Source organism: Manduca sexta, unplaced genomic scaffold (assembly GCF_014839805.1).
Source record: "Manduca sexta isolate Smith_Timp_Sample1 unplaced genomic scaffold, JHU_Msex_v1.0 HiC_scaffold_2490, whole genome shotgun sequence".
Lineage (NCBI taxonomy): Eukaryota > Metazoa > Arthropoda > Insecta > Lepidoptera > Sphingidae > Manduca > Manduca sexta.
In genome coordinates this window covers 1-22843 of record NW_023593460.1, presented here as the reverse complement: position 1 = coordinate 22843, position 22843 = coordinate 1, and the positions used below count along the sequence as shown (strand labels likewise).

At 34.0% G+C, this 22843-nt stretch overlaps 2 protein-coding genes across 2 annotated transcripts; one reads left to right on the top strand and one right to left on the bottom strand.

The window, feature by feature from the left end:
• Positions 1-1454: 1454 nt before the first annotated feature.
• On the bottom strand, positions 1455-3382 carry LOC115451608 (facilitated trehalose transporter Tret1). Its single transcript, XM_037446046.1, is given in 5 exon segments — positions 1455-1724; positions 2346-2502; positions 2964-3044; positions 3046-3188; positions 3284-3382. Coding segments are annotated over 5 exon segments (750 nt in total).
• Positions 3383-14165: 10783 nt separating this feature from the next.
• LOC115451598 lies at positions 14166-22825 on the top strand (the record flags this gene model as incomplete). Its single annotated transcript, XM_037446045.1, has 6 exons — positions 14166-14294; positions 14630-14670; positions 18627-18765; positions 20513-20593; positions 21218-21463; positions 22697-22825. Coding segments are annotated over exons 1-6 (658 nt in total), but the record flags the coding sequence as incomplete, so codon positions are not given.
• Between the last annotated feature and the right edge of the window lie 18 nt (positions 22826-22843).

The window sequence follows — 22843 nt, the reverse complement described above, 5'->3', positions numbered from 1 at the left end:
TCATATATGGGCATAATTACAAGCGTTTTCAATAAACGATCTCAATCCCAATCTTTAATCCTATTACGAAAATTGACAAACAAGATACCTAACTACCTAATTTGTAAGCATGTCAAAAACCTTTGTTCCGATCGGTCCATTTTTGAGATAGATCGAAAAAAGGGATTGGAATCTATTACTGAAAATGGCGGTAAGTCGTATAAAAACTCGAAACTGCTTATTATTTAAAAATATATAAGAGTTAATATATAAGAGTATGTACAGCAATTGCCTTAAAAAATAATAAGAATAAAAACAAAACAAACATGGCCAAATGCCAAGGAACTACACGTTTGTTGTTATTTTATATCGTATACAGCGTATAGCGCTCTCTCAACTGAATGGATTCAGTGACTTCCATAAGGTTCAGGACATACAGAATACGTGAAATGTGTAAGAATAATATAAAAAAAACTAAACAGGTGTGAGTTGGACTCGCGCACCGAGGGTTCAGTACATACTTGTCGGTAAGGATTTAAATATAATCCTACTAATATAATATTATAAATGCGAAAGTTTGTGAGGATGAATGTATGTTTGTTCCTCTTTCAAAAAAATTACTAAACTTGATTTGGATGAAACTTTACATTTATATTGGTGATACATCGGAACCACATATAGGCTACAATTTATAATGATTTTGTGTAATTTGGTCTGATCACTTAGAAAAAAAAGGTATGTAATACCAAGCAGGTACATATTATAATTTCAAACTTGACAAACATAACTTTGCCGCTCAATTCCTAGACATGGTTATTGCACCAACGGCATATAATGAATTTGTAATAGTAAATACGCTATTATAAGTTATATTTTTATTTTTTTTCACGTATTTCGTCCCGTGATGGGGGCCAGCCAATCGCCTATCGCACACAATTTCCAGACTCCGTGCTGTTACTGAACAGAAAAACACAATATTAGTTTGCCCAACTCGAAATCGAACCCGAGAACCAGCACTTCAGTCGTTCAGTTATATAACTATGCCACCAAGGCAGTCACTTGCACTTCCTTGAACCATTTCATTTATCATGACTTTATAACAAGATGGAGTAAGCCGACCTAATAAGCGGTATGTCATAAATAACAATACAATTGTCATAAAGAATAAACTACTTGTTGTACTGCAAACTCGGTACGGCAGCGCTCTGAACGTACTTTCTTCCGTGTCGGGCAAAGTGATGTTTGCGTTTTTCTGTTCAGTATCAGCCCGAAGTCTGGAATTTGTGTCCAATATGGCGATAGGCTCGCCCCCTGTCAAATCATGGGACGGAATACTACTTGGCGAAAAGTGGGTGCTCTGGTTGCGCTTCTGCATACCTCTTCAGGAATAAATGCGTGATGTTGACGCATTTATTAGGGTGTGTATATATATAATAAAGAACCGTATGGAACAGTATCTGTGTCATCCTGAGACATTAAGCATCAGTAGGTTGACGAAAACTGAATTCAATAAGTAAATACCTCTTAACCATGTTCATCTTATGATGTTCACAGTCTTCTGGTTCGCTATCCTTCTCAGTTTCACAGCAAATAGCGCAACGGTGTAAATTTTTCGAGTAGTCTACTAGTCTGTCGAATTCTTCTTTGACATTGTCGGGAGTAGTCCATCCGCGAAGGAAGCAGAGAGCCTTTAATGCGTCCTTATCTCGACCTTGGGACAAAAGCCACACTGGGGTTTCTGGTACCTAGAAACAATATTTGAAAGATTAAAAATAGTAATAATATAAGTATAGTAATACTCGTTGACTGTCTCGTGGGCGTAGTTGTAATGCTTGCGCGGTACGAGTGCGGCTATGGCGCTGAGGTCCTGGGTTCGAATCATTAGCCAAAATGATGACTGGGTTTTATTTTAAGTTACTCAGTCGCAGCGGAGTCAGGAAGCTGACGGTGTAATACCGTGCCTCAAGAAAGGCCGAAGTCGTTGGTCCTGCGCTAGACCTCTCTAGTCATGTCGAATTGCTGTCCCACCGGACTACGAGCGAAGAGCGAAGCAACAGTGTACCTATGTATTGCGCGGACTATGATATATCCTGCGTAGCTGGCTGGTCTCCGTTTCCGGCGTGGTCGCTTAGGAGGGACATACTTTTAGTAGCCGTAAATTTAAACTGCATATTAAAAGTCTACAGCATAATAACTATAAGCAAGCGAAATAATTTTCAAAGCGGAAAATTTACTGCACATAAGAGATTATATTTGAATCATTAATTTCGCCTCAAAATTACGATCTTCATACCAAGATATCTGCTAAAACATTATTGTAATTTAACCTAAAAAATAAATAATGGATGTCCGTTTCTAATACTTACCAAAAGAGCCAACGACATACCCGTAACAGGAACAGCAAGAGCGATCAAAGCTGCGTTCCTCCAAGTTACAATCGTTCCCAAAAAATACATGAGTAATATGCCAATTGCCAAAAACAGCTGTGTCACCGTGCACAGAGTTCCTCGGATTGATGGTTCACTGGAAAGGTGGAAATATATATGCAAATATAGTTGCATTACTAATCATCTTTCAAAATAAAATCAGGGTTGTGCTTACAGATGAAAAATTACCAAAATCTTTTGAAACGTAATTTTCATAGTATAATTAGCATCAGCCATATACAAAACATTTGAGTGTTCAATCAATAACATACGAAGGATTAAATATGATGGAAAGTAATTAATATAACACGGTGAAACTAAAAGATGTACGTCATGTAAGTAATATTTAAATGACTAGTAAATATTACTTACAGCCGTTTTATAAACGATCCCAATATTAATCTTGAATCAATTCTGAGAATGTACTAATCAAAAAACTCATTTGTAAGAATGTCAAAAGAATTTTGTTCTGATTGGTAAATTTTTAGATAGATCGAAATAAGTGATTGTGGTCATGTAATAAAGATGGCGCTTAGTAAACAATCTGTAAAAACTTACGTTATTTCCCCAACATAGGCAGCAATAGGTGCTTCCATAAGCCCAGTTCCAAGTCCGAGCAGACCATTGGCAATGAAGAGATGGTAGATTCCACGCGAAGTATCCCAGAACCCAGGCAACGAGGTGAGGGATATTTACCAGGAAACTTGCACGTTTCCGTCCGAAGTAATCTACAATGGGACTGGAGAGAACCGCGCCAAACGGTTGCGTCAAGTAGGAGACTTCCTGGAAATGGTTTTCATATTAGAAAACTCCTTGAGTCTATACATATAGCAGATATTGCGATAGCTGGGTTCTGGTGGTAAGATAGTAGTATTAACCCGGATAGCGACCACCGCATACAAGGTGTAAACCGCCATAGCCCACGTTAGTATGACAAGTTCTGGGATCAAATGTATATCCGATTTTAAACAGGTCATTATAATTATGTAGACTGTTAGAGATAAACTTCTCTAGTCTATCATATTCTATTTGGGCCTTGATCCACTTAGCAACAGATGCAGGGGGGTCAAATTGCCTTGTCCGAATAAAAGCAGATGTAAATACTCCTAAACTAATGGCTAGGCAATGTCACACATTGATACACACGAAGCGTCTGAATTGTTATAGTAGGAATCAGGCGTCATCATAATATTTTGATATACCTATATTTATTATATAAATAATATAAGCTCTGTATTATACATAAATTGTCCCATTGCCAGGCACAGGTTTCCCTATTATTTAGAGGGATTATGCTTCAGACCCCACGTTGGCCTAGTACAGATTGTATTATTGGTAGACTTCACATACTTTCAAAATCAATAGAGAACCTCTGAGATAAGATCTTCACGATATTTTCCTTTCACAGTTAAAACAAGCGATAATTCACAAAGAATACACAAATAACCTTAGAAAAGTCAGAGGTGCTTGCCTTTGGGTTTTGAACCTGTGGACATTTATCTCTGTAGTCCGTTCCACTCTCTACTAGACTATCACTACTCTTTAATTTATATAAAACTTAATAATTTATACCTTCCAAATAGAAATAATAAAGTCAGTTATCAACAGTCCCATCATTATATTTTCTCGCTTTTTCTTGCTCATCAATTATAAAAACAATAATGCCTTTAAAATATTTACCGAACCAGGAAGCTTGTGCGTCGTCCATGGAGAGGCCTTCGGGCGCATGCAGCAGATCGGGAGAGGCGATAGTTGCGAAGCTGATCGCCATGCCTATACCCATGAGAAGAAGGTTCGGGGACATGGAGGTCAGGAACTGGAAACAAACGTAAATCTGTTATAGTTTAATGAATTTAAATTATTATTTGATGAAGGAACACAGTTTAATTATTTGCTATTCATGATTCCGTGTTTATAAAGATTACAGCATAACCATCCCAACAATAACACACAGACCTGATCCTTGGTGACATCATAAATTAATAAGATTGAATGTTTTAAATCGTAAATACATATAAGGGACTACGAGGAACCGCCGCCGGTATACGCGGTATACCCAGTCATGAGATAAATGTTGATCCGGGAATCGAACACACTACATTTTAGTTCACTTGTAATTAATCGCCCGCTACGCCACAGGAGCACAAAAACATAATAACAGGTTTTTAAATGACTTCCATTATGAAAAATATTTGAATTGTGCGCGACGCGGCGAACCTATTCAAATCCCTTGTAATTAAATCAAAAATAAACAAAATATCATTATGAGCCGTGTTAAGAATAATAATTTTTATTCCAAATTTAAACTATCGCTGAAAGTCTGGGACGCCTAAACTAGTAACTTTTATTACTTCGCATTAAGGCTTACAAAGCATCCATTATTTTTGTTTTGTATGTATGGGCGTTTAATAACACTTTACATAGATGGCCCATTGGCTCTTATCCGGCCTATGTATAAAGTCTTCCAAAATTTTTTGGTAACCAGTTTTCGTAATTTGGTACCTCAAATGGCTAATTAGTTATTATTTTATTCTATTTTTGTCGATTTGTGCTAATGATTTAGAAATCGGAATACATTTACAATAAAGGACCTCTTTTGAAATAAGATTTATTAGATTTTTAAATCACGTGCCGCGACGCCGCTGTAACGTGGGTTTGTGTAAATATAAAACAGTTGTGGTATATTTAAGAAATATTCAAATAAGCTAGATTTTAATTTTGGTTTACAGCACAAAAATTTAATTTATACAATTAATGTGCGAAGGACATTAATACTTATAAAAGATAATTTATTCATAGATTTTTATTAGCTTTTCCACGTGACTCTGTCCATAGCAAGTCGTTTCATATGCTAAATGAACCCTATGTGTTATTCCAGGACATATTTTGAAGTTGTGTGCTAAACTTCATTTAACTACCTTTAGTATTTATATGGTCCCCTGGTATTGCAGAAGCTCAGGGGCGGTAGTGATTACCTACAAAAACGTATGTTGTTTGTCACTTATATTGAATTCAAAATGGGTTTATTCGTGATTGGCTTACAAAGATCTAATACATATATTCAATGAATATTAGTTTAAATGTGGGATTTGTTCTTAATAGGGACCGGCCTATGCTTGATTTTGTACATTATTCTATATGTAATGGTTAATAATACGAAAACAGAAGCACTCCAGCTGAAACTGCATAAAAATTCGTTAAGAAATGAGCAAGTAATTCATATTTAAAATACTGTAATGTGCAGAAGTAGGCGCGATGTGGGGATATCGCTTCATTTCTTTCTTTCGCACGCGTTGTAATTCCCGATGACGTCACATGTGGGTATTTCGTCTCTTTTCTGTTTCTTGTTAATTACCCCTTCCACCGAAATTCAAAGACTTATAACTTGTTGATTTTTTACCGGATTTTAATAATTCCTTGTGTGCTATAATTTATATTATGTAAATATATGATAATAGTAAAAACAAAATGAGTCCGGTACCCTATTGTATTTTTATGAAAATGTTTTGAAGTTTGTTACAACTGAACTCAGAAACAATTGTATTAGCCTTTTTATCCCGGTACTTTGCTTCGATGGGAAATAATGGAATTAAAAATGTTTTTTAAATAGATGTGGCTGGAGTCGTATAGTGTTTTAGTGAGTTGTAGCGAGAAAGGCTTTTCACGCGGGCGAAGCTGCGAGTAATACTTCTTCCTCCTAGCGTCGTTCTTCTCAGTTCTTAGGGTCGTGACCACCTCTCACCTTAACTCCTGCCCACTCGACATTGGCAAAATCATCGATGAGCCATTTCTTTTTAAAGAAGACGAAGAAGATCACGTCTCATCAGCTTCCGCCGTACGATGTCACGCCATCGATCCAGACTGTAAGCCATCTGTATTACGTCGTATACAGATGTATCAAATGTGTGCGGATCTGATCGGACCATCGCATTGGGTTGCGAGTAATACTTAGTAGAATGTAATTGCAGAGTTATTGCTTGTTTTATTATTTTTTTCGCCTCCCGTCTTCTGTCCGATGTTACTGTCTTAGAATGTGACAAAAAACGCTTCGTGTGGTGTTTTGTGATTGGCTGAGAGACTAACACATGACTGAGGCATTGATGTCGATTAATTACAAGCATCAAAATCGAGTTACATGACACATTTTTTTTGGATATCCTAAAGGGCAAGTTGCAAACTACGTCTAGAAATCGTTTGTCATCTATCTATCCCTTTCATTTCGTTGATGCGTTGTATGTCCCATTCCATGCATTAAACTAATGTTCCATTCCTACAGTAGGTACTAGTTAGTGAGACTCTCGGTTTTAAGTTCATATGGATAGACCTACTGCTGCTTTGTTTATCTTTACCGCCAAGCAACAGTGAAGTTGTAAGATAATTGTTGATTTAATGAATCGGGATAGGAAACGTAATGCTTGAAGTCATCAACTATTATTGTATATGTAAAGCCGTTTTTATCTGGATAATATTTTTGCTCTTAACAACCATGTCCGCAGTAGAAGGCCATATAGAATATTATAATTAAATCATATTATCTTAATCACAATTTGTCTTCAGTGCCAAAATTTTCAAGCAGTTGTTAAACAAAAAAAAAAACTCTGAATTAATTAAAAAAATATTTAAGTACTTTGTGATCATTTGAATATCATGTGTTTTTTTTTATTGCCTATATGCGTAATTATACTGCATGCGCGCTACGGCATCACTCTGAGGTCCTGGATTCGAATCCCGGGTCGGGCAGTGTTATTTGGGTTTTTCTGCTCAGTATCAGCCCGGAGTCTGGAATTTGTGCCCGATATGGCGATAGGCAATATCACATCATGGGACGGAACACATTGGCGAAAAGTGGGTGCCCTTTTTGTACGCCTCTGCATACCACTTCGGGGATATTTATACGTGATGTGTGTTTGTATGTTTTATTTTTTTTGTAATACTTAATTGTCAACGTATTAGTAAAGCACTAAATTGTTCGACAAACGTAGTATTTGTCGATATGATTATTTTATGAACAAGCTGGTGTCTCTCATATGTGTGAGTCCGCCTGGGTAAGTACCACCGCGATGTCTATTTCGGCCGCCAAGCAGCAGTGTGTAGTCACTGTTGTATTCCGGTTTGAAGGACATTGTAAGCAGTGTAACTACTGGACATAATGAGACTTAACATCTCATGTTACAGGACGGCGTGCGCAGTGCAATACCAAACAATTCTTTGTAATTGTAGGTGTTGAATGGTGTTTCTACTGTTTATGGGCGGTCGTATTGCTTACCATCAGGCGAACGGCAAGCTCGTCTCGTCATTCAAGCAGCAATAAAAAAAATCTCAGATGCCTTGATCTCATTGCCTAACTCTATTTTGCACTGAAGGTTATAAGGAAATTTGAAAAGCAAATAATTTTGGAGATTAGTGTAATCTGACATACATTACCTAAATAAATCTCAGCAAATACTTGAGATGACCTGATTCATGTTTACAAAGATAATTTTAAAGTTAAACATAAGGAAATGGCCTTCACTGAATGCCTTCGTTTCATTGTCAATAATGTTGTTAGCTGATAACAAGTATTGTGAACTCTACATACAAATAGGTAAATATGTAAAATAAAAAACCTTGGATGGAATTTTGAGGTTAGCAGTTTAGCCAGTAATTATAGAAAATTTGTCTTCCATATTATATAGAAACATGGCCTATCAAATCCTTAAATAAGCAAATTTGGGAACCTTTTCAGGACACTATTTGTCCCATATTGTTTATGTTTTTTTGAAATAACGTCACGTCATAATAGGTAATAGCAAAGTTGCTATTAATGTATCGATTTTATCATTAAATTTTTAAATAGATTTAATGTAACTTATCAAAATTAATTTCAGTCATACGGCTATTTTGCGAATAACTAATCGTTTGTTAGGAATTTAATTTAGCCGAAAGCAATAACATGAAATCCCACGTTAATAAGTTTACATAAGTCAGGGATTAATAGTAAAAAAAATCTCAATTCCATAATTGCTAGATCGACAACTCATATTAATTTTAAATGTCCACTAATGTAGCTTCGGATTATTGAAACCATTTTCGAAATCGGTACATTCGTTCCACAGATTAGCCCCAACAAACTTACAAACAAACATTTCCTTTTTATAATATTCGTATCGATGTAGATTTAAATAACTACAATTTAGCTATTTCATTAAAGAAGTGGTCTAGGTCAGAGGATATATTTTATTTCAATAAAGCCTTGTTTGTATTAATTGCCTGATAATACTCATTTTGTAACGGTACTAACACAAATGTAAAACGTGCCACTATATCTAATGACATCATTAATTTTAGCAATCTTTTGTTGCCTTATTCCTTAATGACAGTGTACTGAACCGCGAGGTTTTAGATTCGGTCCTGAGTCAAAACGGCGATTTTTTGTATCGCACCCCACAGTCAACACTGTGGGAATCCTACAAATGAGATACTGCAATCCCCTGGCTTAATGACTGCAGGGACCCTGGAGGAAAGTTGGAACGAGATATCTGGAGAAGGAAGTATTGGGGAAGGAAAAGGAACCCTCTTAGAATGGAAGGAGGGGAGAAGGCCAGAAAAGTTCGCGAGAGAGACTTCATAGGCCCCAATGTGAATTAGCAACCATGAGGTATACACACTTACTGTGTGTCAACGGTCGAGACAAAGTCCCCTCATGCAGGGGCATGCAAGATGGACTAAATTAATAATAATAGAAAATAATACATTGTAGATTATAGTTCGTAAAGTAAGGAGCCCGCCTAATACGGCATATTAGTAGTCTAAGAGAGTTACAACTTGAAACTGAAAATCTAAACACAGGTGCAATGCTCTAGCGTTTTACATGTGTTTACCTCTTCAGGTTAATAGGTGTAAAGGTGCGAAGGTGTTAACCTCGAATAATCTACATACCACGGGAATATCTGACTTACTTCTGCTCGCGGATCCGCCCGCGTGAAAAGCTTTTTCTGGATAAATGTCTCGTTTTATATTTTCTCGGGATAAAACGAAGCCTACGTTTTAAGCTAGGCCTTTAGCAATCCATCGGTAAACTACATTCAATTCTATGCAGTAGTTTTTGTATGATGCGTGTACAAACATAGACAGGCAAAAAATCTAAAAACTGTTCTTTTGGCTTCTCTTGCTCTAATGAAGAACCCCACATTAGTTTTTCGTCAATATCTTTTAATGTACAGATATCGACCTGTTACAAATTTATTATATGTACCTAAAGATATCTAAAGAGTCATAGTCACGGTTCCATTAACTGACTTCGTAAAAAACGACAATAAAAAATTAACGTAGTACCTATTTTATCGTGAGGAAGCACGTAGTTTTTGCAATACCATCCGGGGCCATAAAGTATTGATTTAACAGAATTCCAATATTAGGTTGTTGCTATATCAATTAGTAACTTATTCCTGAGGATGGTTCTCGCTGATCAACAAAAACAAAATTGATGACTGAGATGCTTTTCGAGTGTCAACATTGGGCAGTAAGACCGGTGAAACCAACAAACTGTTACATTCACCCCCCAGGGTATTCCCTGATAAACAAGGCGCGATTATTAACTCTCGTTATCAGTGTCTTTAATAGGAAAACATGCGGGATTATCTATAATTAGGGCTATATTAATAAATGAAATTCATCTTTGAGTACGATCTCAAGTAGACATTTAGTGTATTGTACTCTTTAATAAACCTTAACTTGTCATTTAAGAGCTGGTTTTCAGCTGTGTCGCCGTTGTCAAATAAACAAAACCTCTCAGACAATATCCATGATATGCTGTAACTTAAGATATCATTTGAGAAGTTGTTGATATTTGTTTATTAAAGAGTGACAATCTTAAGATGGCGACTGTAATTAGGCAGGCCTTAGCTGATAGCGCACTTGAGAGCGACATTGAGTTGCATCTGTTAATACGGGCTTTAGTACAGTAATCGCTCCACCTACTTACTACTTTTCAATCACAAATGTTTAATGTAGAGTTTACAATTTGACTTTAACCATACTGGCTTCATTTAGCTCAAAATTACTACTAACTTTTCAAAACAAATACGGTGCCTTCTGTTGATCTTAGAAACTTATCTTGAAAATACTAGTTAGGTAATATCAGAATTAGAAAGTGTTGATGTACCTTATACGTAATTTTTAGCCAATACCAGTTAGTGTCAAAAATGGTTTAGTATTGCATATATGAGTATAAGTAGAAATGTCAATGTAAACAGGTATTCGCAGAAGAATACAATCGTAAGATTGATTGAAAGAATTATAATTTCTGAGGTTTGAATGTCCTTGTTTAAACAAGCTATAATATCCTAGCCTTATAATACTAGTAGCGAATAACGTGTTTATAAATGAATAACTAAGACACCCGAATAAGCTGTTTATCATTTGCTTTCATGACTATTCGTCCACTCAGCAAGTATCTGACGAGTGTTGACATTGGGCCAACATAACCGTTCCACTCATCCCCCGAGTGGTAGTAGCGAAACGCGATTTTAAAAAATGGTGTTAGAGTCAAAACGAGGTTGAGCTGAGTGTTGCTTAGCCTCAGAAGAAACAATTAGAAACCAAGGAGGTTATATACTAATCTTTTGTAAATTTTAAATCCTTTATGAATAATATGAGTAAACTATTAACGATAGATATTTAAGGACTTCAAGCATTTAATCATTTATATATAATGTTTTTTGCCCATGGTTATGAGCAAGCAAGCAACATAAGGAACCATCACGGCATTTGGAGGACTTGTTATTTCGGAAAAAGCCTTGTAAAACCAGTTTCTGATAACATTAACATAAATATCTATAGTAGATAGATATTTGGGTTGTAGCATCACACTAAAAATTAACTTTCTCACATTTAATAATATTATACGGAATTTGAGAGTAAAATCTGTTGTATGCAACAAACTGACGTGGTGATGCTTATTATTTTTGAATAAGTTCTGTTGGTATCGCGTGTCAATTTTTAAGCATGAATATGCATAACAAAATATTCATTACAGGTCTGAGTTTTGCTATACAAGTGGATGAACATAAATTGACTACATTGACATCAAGTAAACGATTATTTATTCTTATATCTCGATGCCTTGGGGTTCTCAAAAGTAATTTATCGATACTTAATTTCTTATTATAAATATTTCACCATTCATGAGTAGTTATATAATGAATCTATATTCTGTTATAAAAAGTAATCCAAGTTATCGAGAATCATTAACAACTTAAACATAACAAAATATTTCCTTACTTGCGCTCCTATCGATCTCACTCGATTTGCCGCTGGAGCCACTTCTTGAATCTTAAGTTTATTCACCATTGTAGTATTTTATTATTTAATTATGCACAATTATCTTTGAATTAAATTAAATTAAAATTTATCTAAACAAATGCCATATAATTTATTTATTATTAATTAAAACACCACTATTTTATTATATTTAACGATATAAGAGCCATTTCCTTCAGCGGAGAAGGCGCGCGTCGTAAACGACCAAAGTCTTTTGAATGCGATAATATTTGAAACGCGTAAGGCTTAGTGTTACTTTGTAAATTCATTTCAACATAAGGTGTTCAACATGTTTCAGAAAACCGTAAATAAAACCCGGCTGAATTAAATAGTAAGCATAATTTATGCAAATGAATATTCAATTAATACTTAAATTGCTTGATACGGATTTCCCTGGGAGTTTTTGAAACAATAGCGTAATATTTTGTTTTTTATATATAAATCCGAGAACCATTAAATAAAATAAATAGCTAAATATTTTATACATTTTTTACTATCAGAAATGGTTATAGCGTATAATCAGGGGGACCTATTTCGTATTCCTGGGCGAATCCGTCTCTTTGGGATTACGGACGAGACGGGAGATAACATGAAGTTACTATGGTTGGTGGTTTTAAAAGTCATTAATAATTATAACCTTTTGCCACCAAACATACACATCAGAGAAGAAGGAGAAGCCTAAAAGTTTTCCAGTTATTTTACTTATCTAACGAAAATCACAAAAATATATTTTTTTATGCATCAATGTGTTACTGATTAAAATCGTGAGTATTCCTCAAAATAAACGTATGTAACGAAATAGTTATTATGATATATTTTTTATTTATTAAATAATGTATAGAATTAATGTATTATGTCAAACAATAAAAGACGCGACCAATAACATCGAAACAATATGTCGTAAAACTATTTCGTTACGTACACTTATTTTGAGAAATACTCATTTACCAAACCTAATTATAGTTGGGTTATATTTTATTCATAAATCATGCGTAATGTAACACATTTAAAACTTACATTTTTAACTTTGTTATAATTCGTATGTACTGTTATAGTTATATCGAGATAATAGATAGAATTATTATGTTGATATACATTACACGCATATTGGTGGTTATATAAATATCATTATTTTTTAATTGACGATATGAATTTGTAATATTTAACCTTATGTTATCTTGAACCGAGGAAGCACCACTAGAGAACAAACATTTCCCCATGCTTTTACCCTCCCATGATGTGATTTCTATCGATAAATTGAGCACAATGTATAAATCTTCAATGACATCGACATTGCTAACATTCTTGTAAATGTTTATTTTCTTATTATTACCTATTATTGCAAATAGTAAAATATTTACAACAGCAAATTATTTTACAAAGTAAACTGAATGGTGTTATGCTACGACCATTTAAATTACTATAATATTTTGTTACAAAGGATAATATCAACTTCTTTAGCCTGACTATTAAATTAAACGGATTCAATGCAATAAATCATAATATTTTAGTTTTTTTTATTTTTGTTTTTATGCGCATCAAATTGTACAAATCCGAGCCCGTGAGAATTTAATTGTTTCAGTATATATAATTACTTAATTTTTCTCGCGCCTTCGCTCGCGTAATAGTTTATCTGGGATAACGGTTAGGCCATATATTTTCCCGGGATAAAAAATAACCTATATCCTTCCCAGGATCTCAAACTATCCCCATACCAAATTTCTTAAAGATCATATCCCTAGTTTTTAATGTTAGACATACGGACAGACATACAGACCGATAGATATGGCGGGGGACATTGTTAACTGATTTAAAAAAAAGGAAGAGATTCTCAATTTTATCTGTTTCTTTAATAATTTTCCCAATGTGTGTTACTTCAAAACACAGTCATTTATTAACTTTTAAAGAATATAGTTTCATATTAGCCCTGCAGATTTATTTTTAAAATTTCGTTTAGTAATTCGGTTTTTATACAAAAATAACTGGAATAAGTATGTCGTAAACGAAATTGCGAATTTTGCTTTTCTGTGAATTTTTTAGTTATGTTTTGTTGAGTCTACTTCTCACACACACACGCACACATTTACATCATGCGTGCGCAGCACAATTACGCCATCAAGACAGTTTATTTCCAGCTAAGCCAAAAAAGCAAAAAATAAACCGCCTCCAAAAACCACTAATATGAATGTGGCGTATGCCTAGGGGATCGTGTACATTACACGTGTACAATGTTACATTATTTAGATTTCACATTGACATTACTTTAATTCACGTCTTGCTAATATTATTTAAATTCTAACTGGATTTTATTTATACCACTTATTTACTCTAATTACGGGTTAAGTATTACTAACAAGGGTTCTTTGTAAAAAAATTTAACACCAATTTAATGTTTTACGTCATAATATATTCGAATGTACGCATAATAATGTATTATTTATTATGGAAATATTGGTTTTACAATATGTATGGTTGCAACTGTGTTTCAATTTTGTCATAAAATGTTATCGGTAATATTTATGACGCTGGAAATTGCTTCGAAATAAAGTCAAAATCAAATATTCGAGATGATTCTATTATTTTTCGTAGGTATGTTTAAAATACTAGTCTATTATATTTCAGGGAATAGTTTAGTAAGTTGAAAATATCTAATATGGCATGAATTATGTCATCAATTTATTTTAACTTTAATTTGATTTAAATCATTTTGTAAATGTAAGTAATTCAGTGACATCTTTTTAGCCATGAGGCTTCCATGTCTAGTTGTTGGCCAAAACTTGGGTGAAGAATATAATATAATGATTTAGAGTGTGAAGTTTGTGCTTAATGTGATATAGGACAATATGGAATTTCATATATTTTATATAACTCAAAATTCATAGCTAATTGACACTAATATGGTTAACATGATATGTTTTTTCTAGTTTTATCCTCGTGCCATTGGAGTACACAACATCTCACATACGTAAATATTTTTATTCATAATGTGTACATTCAGGCACAAATGAACGCACCGTAAGCCATTCTGTATTAATTGGTAAATCATTTTGTCGTTATCCGTGTATAAATTTATTTGAGCCTGATTGTACATATACTTTATTACCATAGAAAGTTATCAATTAGTTATTAGGTAGCTGACAAAACATCAAAATGTTTTCAATAAGGGCGGATACAGGAAGGAAGATGGTGGGAACTAATAATTTTATTTAATTATAATCGTCGATTAAAAATTCGCATATAATGTAAAATGGCATATAATTATTTGAAATTAATATACAAAACAACAGGAAATCATTCCGGCTCAATGTTTTTGAAGCGATTATGTGCTTTAATTTGATAGATTTATTTACATTAGATCTAAAAAGAGTATTACGCCACATATAGTCACGCTTCCAACCAGGCTAATAACACCGTCATAGAAACAAACATATTTTTACGTATGCTGTTGTGACCTTGGGTAGGTTAGGAAATGGGGAGCGATGGATGCAATAACCTAAAGCCTCGTACGATGTTAGAGTCCAAATATTTAAACGAAGGTCCTTGAGCGGTGATTTAGCTTCAGAAGCATTTTTATTTACCCGGTTCGGTTATTATAAACACTACTTAAAACACGTGCTTAACACGCTCGGCTTCCGGCCAATATTGTAAAATAGATTTTTGTAGAAATCATTTAGATTTATATGCCATTATATCGTACCTCCTGTCAGTATCTACAATATGCCAGCGGACAACTCGTGGCATTAAAACAAGGCCTATAAGACAATAACCTCCAAAACCTGTCGACACGTGATGAAGCGAAATCACGTGTTATAAGTTATGCGCGAGTAAAAAGTGGAGTCACTTTAGCGATCAGTGTATAAAGAATAAAACCCGCCAATGACAGCGCCTGACTAGAGCTGATTTAGAGGTAAGGTTCAAAAAAAAAATAGAATCATCTTATCAGTACTCCAGCTTAAATGGATGTTTTCAGAATCTAAAATTTTGCTCACAATTTTATAATATGTAGATGGGAATAAAGTAAAGATTTTTATCAATTTATCCTTAAACAGATTATATTTCATCGCTCTCACACCTGGTAACAAACGAATTGTGACAGATACGGAACACTAACTTTTGATTTTGCTACATATTTTAAGTTGCTTGCTGTACATGCGCGGACTCAGGAAGATAATCATATGACCTTTCGTTCGATTAATTATATAGCATATTAAAAAGAGGTTTACGGAATAACAAAGTCAAATAACAGCTTCCAGTTGCACTTCAAAAAGTTAGTGAGGTATTTAGAAGCCGAAATGACGATCTACTTTTCTTAAATTCCGAATGCTTGCTAATGTCGACGCAACCAAAGTTAGATAATTCATCTGCCTTTTTAATAGTCTATGCAAAAAAAATGGGTGACGCATACATAAAATACGATTTTTTATTAACATGGTTTATACTACGCCCACTGTCCCAACCTCCAAGCATGCCACCCCATTATGATATTATTGATATATAAGAAAATAGTATTTTTTTAAATCTCAAATGCTTATTCTTAATCCGTATCTGCTACGGTAAAAAAGCTTTTAAATAAGTGCGTGGTTTCTAAACAATCAGGTTTTATAATAAGTATCTTTCCTGACTACACAAGTGCGCATAAAGTAACATGTCGTAAAAAATTCAGCTCTTAGATGTTTTCTTATAGCAAACCAGCAGGCAAGTGGGTCATGGTAATAAGTGACTCACAAGATTCCTGAGGTTTTTGCGATGGGAGCTAGGAATCGTTGGACGAATGTAACTGTTTGATATTTTTATATTCTAGATTTGGTATGGCTCATGGCTTTGCTCGAGTAAATAGGCTTTCCTTCTACAATTCCGTAAATGCGAAACCAGTGAGCGCCATCTATTTAAAAAAAACATTACGTTAACAGTGTGAATTACATAAATAGCCAAATAACAAATCCGTTCCGCTGTTTCTATGTTTACTTCTAACAAACGTCCAAACATTTGCACAAACAATTGCATTTGTAATATCAGTAAGATAAAATAAAATATTATGATTTCCAAAAAATTATAAATTAAAAAAAAAACCTCTGGGAAAATCTTTAATTTAAAAACACAGTAATCTATATACAGTTCCCACTGGAGTAATACACTTGGTTCATAATATTGGGTTGCTTGTAGTCTTGAAAATTGAACATTTTATCTGAGGTAATTCCCCATTGCATATGCCTTAATGAGGTTTCTGTTCATAACTCGTTTGCTCTGAGGGTATCAGTTGATTTATAGAAACAAATTTGGCTCACGACTCTGCTAGCAAACCAGTTTTTTTCTCAGAATAAAAGAAATCAAATTTAAATAAGGTCTTGTTACTCGGTAGAGTAGCTTTCTATTGAACGATTTAAGAATCGATAGAAGAATTCAAGAGATTTGAGGATTTCCGCATTGAATCGCATCTAGTGCAACAGATATGTCATTGTATACAGCGTGGTAATGTGGCTAGCGTTATGGGTACCTTTGCGCCAGGTATGGTCCGTGGCGTCCTCTTCGATTAGGTTTAAGAGATATGTTCACAATTATGTTCAAATTTATCAGAATTGTAATGACTATTTTATTTGTGCAAATATTCAAGAGATTATCTTCTACATGTAAAGAAATGGTCAATTTTTAAAAAAAATTAAAGTCTGGAACCTCATACCGGCCTTTTTAAAAACGTGTATATTAACATAATTAATTACATTTTGTGGAACAGGTCTGTTAATATACATTATACTAAAATATGAAATAGCAATAGGATACATAAAAAGTATTCACATATTTCATGTACCTAAATGATTTCCTAAACCTGTGGTTATTAAATTGAAAAGGCCGTGACCCACCTAAACAAAATTTTCAAATTCTGGACTCATCTCAGACCTGTAATGAAGTAATATTTAATTCGTTTTCAAGACCGTTCGGCAGTTGACCTGATCGGTTGATGTATAAGTATTTTTCAAAATAAATGTACATAACGAAATAGTTTTTAGAAAGTTTTCTTATGAAATTTTATGTCACATCTTTTTTTTTTATGTATTCGTTCTACCCAACACAATATCGAAATAAAACATGGAGACAAACAAAAAAAAAATGATACAGAGATTGAAATAATATATCGCAAAAACTATTTCGTTACGGTACATTTATTTTGAGAAATACTCTTATACTTTTTCCTTGGGCCACCCAAATTCTCTCACACGCACTAGTGGGTCGCGACACAAAGTATGGAAAGCGCTAATCTAAATTAAGTACTGGCCTAATTTTTTTTAATTTACTGAATAAAATTTTTCACGTTTCGATGGTGTACCTAATTCAGTTAAGACTAGTTGATTTAATTTCCATGTAAAGGAACTCTTTATTCTAAGATCTTCCTTTCCCCAGGACCTAGCGGTAGTGAATGTATTGTGTAACATTTAGTAAATACAAAGACCGGGGCACAGTCTAAAATAAATGAAAGAGTCTGTAGTAGCAAATATAAGCAACACTAAACCAATTTAATTGATGATCCATCGAATAGTTGTGGTAATAGTTAAATAATGATTAGTGATATGAATTGACTTGTATTTGAATGCTTTTACCTCGGTGGCGTGGATGTATAGCGTGTTGCGTGTGTAGTACACCACTCTGAAGTCCGAGGTTTGATTACCGGGCCAAGCGGTGATGCTGGGATTTCTCCTTAGTATTATATTGGGTGTGGGATTTATGTCCGATATCCTTGCCTCTTATCACATAATGGGATAGATCACACTTGGTGGAAGTGAGTGCACCTCTTCCTACCCCATCTTCATAAGTGTGATATGTGTTTGTTGCCGTTTTTATTTAAAATACTTTCGAAAACTATAGACTACTTTATAAAACTATTTACCAAATAAACAGATTGAGAAGATATAACTGTTTATATTACAGCCAATAAACTACTGCAACATGGCGTCTGTCTGTATCCATGACAACCGTGTGGTGTGCGGTTCGACTCCCGACGGCTGTAGCAGGAGAAGGTTCCTCGACCAGTGCGATATGTACGAATACAACTGCGACTATGGAACGAGTATGTATTGGCTAATAGAATAATAATATCAGCCATGTATTATATACTGTCTCACTGCTGGGCACGGGCCTCCTCTACTACTGATAGGGGTTAGGCCTTAGTCCACCACGCTGGCCTAGTGCGGATTGGTAAACTTCACATACCTTCAAAATTCCTATAGAGAACATCTCAGATATGCAAGTTTTCTCACTATGTTTTCTTTTATCGTTAAAGCAAGCAATAATTCACAAAGAATACGCATATAATTTTAGAAAAGTCAGAGGTGTGTGCCCTTGGGATTTGAACCTGCGGATTTTCGTCTCGGCAGTCCGTTCTATACCCAACTAGGCCATCGCTGCTTACTTGACTGATATATTTAAAGCTTATTAAACGTAGTATATTTTCTAGAAATGAGATTAATATATTTTTAATGTATGAGTTATTGGGTGATGACATTGTTATCATGTTTACTTAATTATTATGTTAATATTAAATGATATTATTAAATGTTCTTGGAAACACATAACAAGAACACATAACAATATTTAAGAGCTACTTTTTAACGATTACTTGTGTTGTATAAAACAATTTGTAAGTCGGTTATTAAGAACATAATATTAAAATTCTCTTTATCGACATAAATCGACATTTGTATCTACTATGATATTTTTTCTTTATTTCGTTAGGGGCTTCGAGTCTCTTAAGAGACTATGCTAGCCCCATATTAAATATTATAAATAGATCAAATTATAATCAATATTTTATTAAAGGAAAGGCCGCGACTCTGCCAGCGTAAAAGAGTTTTTCTAAAATAAAAGTCTCAAACTTAACGCCATAATGATAGAAATTCGTTCGATAGTTTATGAGTTTATTGTGTTCAGACAAAAGCGAGAGGGGAAATTCGTTTTATAATATGTAAGGATTATAGACTCTCTACTTACTTTTCGTTATAAATGAAATTTATTTAATCACCATTTTATTATTTCTGCTCCCATGACTAATGGTTAAGTTTGTAATAATAGAAATGTCATAATAAATCAATAATCAATTCCTAACTTTGTATACTAAAACTAAAGAGTTTTCCATCGGAGTAAAACCACAGAATATTGCATTGTACTAAAACTAACTCACAGATAAAACTTTTTTTTAAATTAGGGCCTATTTCACAAGATTTAACTGCATTTTATTTGACAATTACCGTGTTAAATACCTAATGTGGATAGTACTCATTTTATTACCATTTATTTAGGAGTATTAGGGTGTGACTTTTGTATTTGGTCGTTTTATACATTTACTCAGAAGCTGTGAAACAGGCCCTTAATGTTTTATCTGTTATTACAGAATACACGACGAAAATCGATACGCCCTGTATGGGAACACAACAAGATATCGGTTGCTGAAGATTATTAATTTAAATAAATGATTATAAACTATTCTTCTGGTTTTACTCCGATTGCCTAAGAGTCACGTGTAAGAAAATTGCTTCTTGTAAAGTGTTTATTTACAATGTTGTCTTCATTCAGAGACTACATATTCTTTTACCTGTGTATTCTATCTACTATTTGTATGTAACAAAGTGTTTTAAATAGTAATAGGCAATTTGCGAACTGTTTAAAGAAAAGTTAAAAGTAAAATTAAAATGTATGATAACTACGCCATAAAATTTATATTTGAAGGAGATAGACATATTACACGAAGCAAGTTTAGATAAAGTGTATGCGAAACTACGGGCGCCTTATAACAGTTCAGTAGTTGATAATATTTTCAGGGTACAGCGAAACCTATATACTGTATTGTACGTGGCCAAGTTTGGATCCATCACTAATAGAAAAACCAAATGGATTTACTGGTAATGCAGATTTGGAAACTAAAATAGCAGACCTTACCACAGTATCAAAGGCTATTCCAACTATAATCATATTATCAAAGACTACGCCAACAAATAATCAAGGAAAGCCATCTGTTATCACTATAACAAAACAAATGGCTACACCAGAACTAACAACTAAAGCGTTTAAAACTGGGTCAAAAATGAGAGCAACTACTAAAACTAGTTCTCAGGTTATAACTTCTATAGCATCAACGTCCGATTTAATCATTCAAAAACTTCCAACAACTACACAAGTACAAAAAGAAAGGGATACTATATGTTGTCATAGACCCAAAACTTGGGAAACTACGACGGAGGAAGTGAAGTATATTGATGTAGCTTTGGTCCCAGAATCCACTATTTTAGAAAGACCTATCGTTGTAGAAACAATTAAACTATCTAGTACCGACAGCAATATTACAAAACCTTCCATTGCGTCTAAGATTATCCCGAACACTACAGTTACTGGTGGTTCTACTAAAATGATCCTACAACATACAGATACTATTACGAGTGAAATTATTAGAACAATACATACAAAATCAAATACCACTAATATAAATGAAATTATTCCTACAACGTATACAGAATCTAATATTTCAGGATCTACTAATATGGAAAGCACACATTCATCAACCACTGAGTTTGTCAAAACTAAGTCTGCAGAAGCTACTGTGTGTTGTAATAGACCTGAAACGTGGGAGACAACTACGGAACCCGTTATCGACGTTTCAAAACGATTGATGAACTTTGAATCAGATATAACTAAAATGTCTTCAGAAACTACAACAGTATCAAAATTATCTAGTAAAGAAGGAAAGATGCTAACAAGCAAACCACGGACGTTCTGTTAAAATAAAAAAAGAAACATCTAGATGTAGAAGAAACGTCAACTTTGTCTGTTCCTGCAACTACTGTAATTAAAAAAATGTAATAAAAACAACGAAGAGAATTCCTACGATTATATCGTTAATTCCAAAGAAGAAAGGACTTTCTCAAAAGTCTTTATATTTAACTAAAACCTTCTTCAAGAAGGTGGTAGGCGGTATTCCGCAGTTTACAATATTATGTAAAGCGAATAATTGCGAGAGGCCTTTCACATGGGAAACTACTCCAAGGAGAATGAGATTTGGATAAATTTTGAATTTATAATAATAGGTAATATAAATGCGCCCAAATTTTGTGGAATAAACTATTTCATATAATATATTGCAATTTTTTTTTCGTTTATTGTTTTTTATTATTTAAATAGGTAACCTTGAAGAATCAAAAAGTACGTACAGAAAATTATGAGACAAGATTTTTAATAATATCTTGTTTGACTTCTGAAAAGTAGTATACGTAATAGTAGTACAGGCATACAAACATAACATATAGCTTCACATCATCAATTTCTTAACATTGTTTCAGCCAGATGTTAAACAAGAAAAATACGTTATTAGCTTTCAGCATCCGGGGATTTTAGAGCGTTTTCAAGAATTTTCGATATTACCCGTTAAGAGAAAAAGGGGCGTACATCAATTTTGGCCATGGTGCCTGGGTACCTAAGGCCGGCCCTAGACGTATTGAACTTGTAAGGTCTCTCCGGTTTTCTGACGTCAGAAGAAACGTCTTATTAACCAGTCTCCAGTACCTTTAGACACTTACATATCAGAGGAGTCATGAATGCGCTATCAGCCTTTAGTGAGGTTTAGTTTAGCAAAAGAACTTTTAGCAGTTGAAATTATTATGTTTGTTGGGCATGCGCCTGTATTTAGAATTATTGAAATAGTCCCAGGAATATATATCTCTTGTAAAATATATTGCCGCAAGAACAAGGTCGTCTAAACTTAGGTTTAAAGCATGAATCAGTTAAGGAAGGATTTTCGTGCCTTAGAAAACCTTATGAAAGGCAGTTACAAGCTGTCACTTCATGTTGGTTTCTGCGATACACTGGATCCCTAGTCGAGCCAAGCCATGCTGTTAACAAATATGTCTAGAACAAGGATCTACAACTTTTAGGATAGGATTTAGATCTTTGCAATTATAAATAATTGTCATTACCGTGGTAAAGGTTAATTTTATTATGTTTATATTTTCCAGATTTTCAATTAGATTTATGCGATCCTGGTGCAGATCATGAATTATCGACAACGGATATAGTTATAATAAGTACAACAGAGAAGCCAATACAAGGAGATGATTATTTGAGCGTTGAAGAACTAAAATTAAGTGAGAAGGATATCAAAG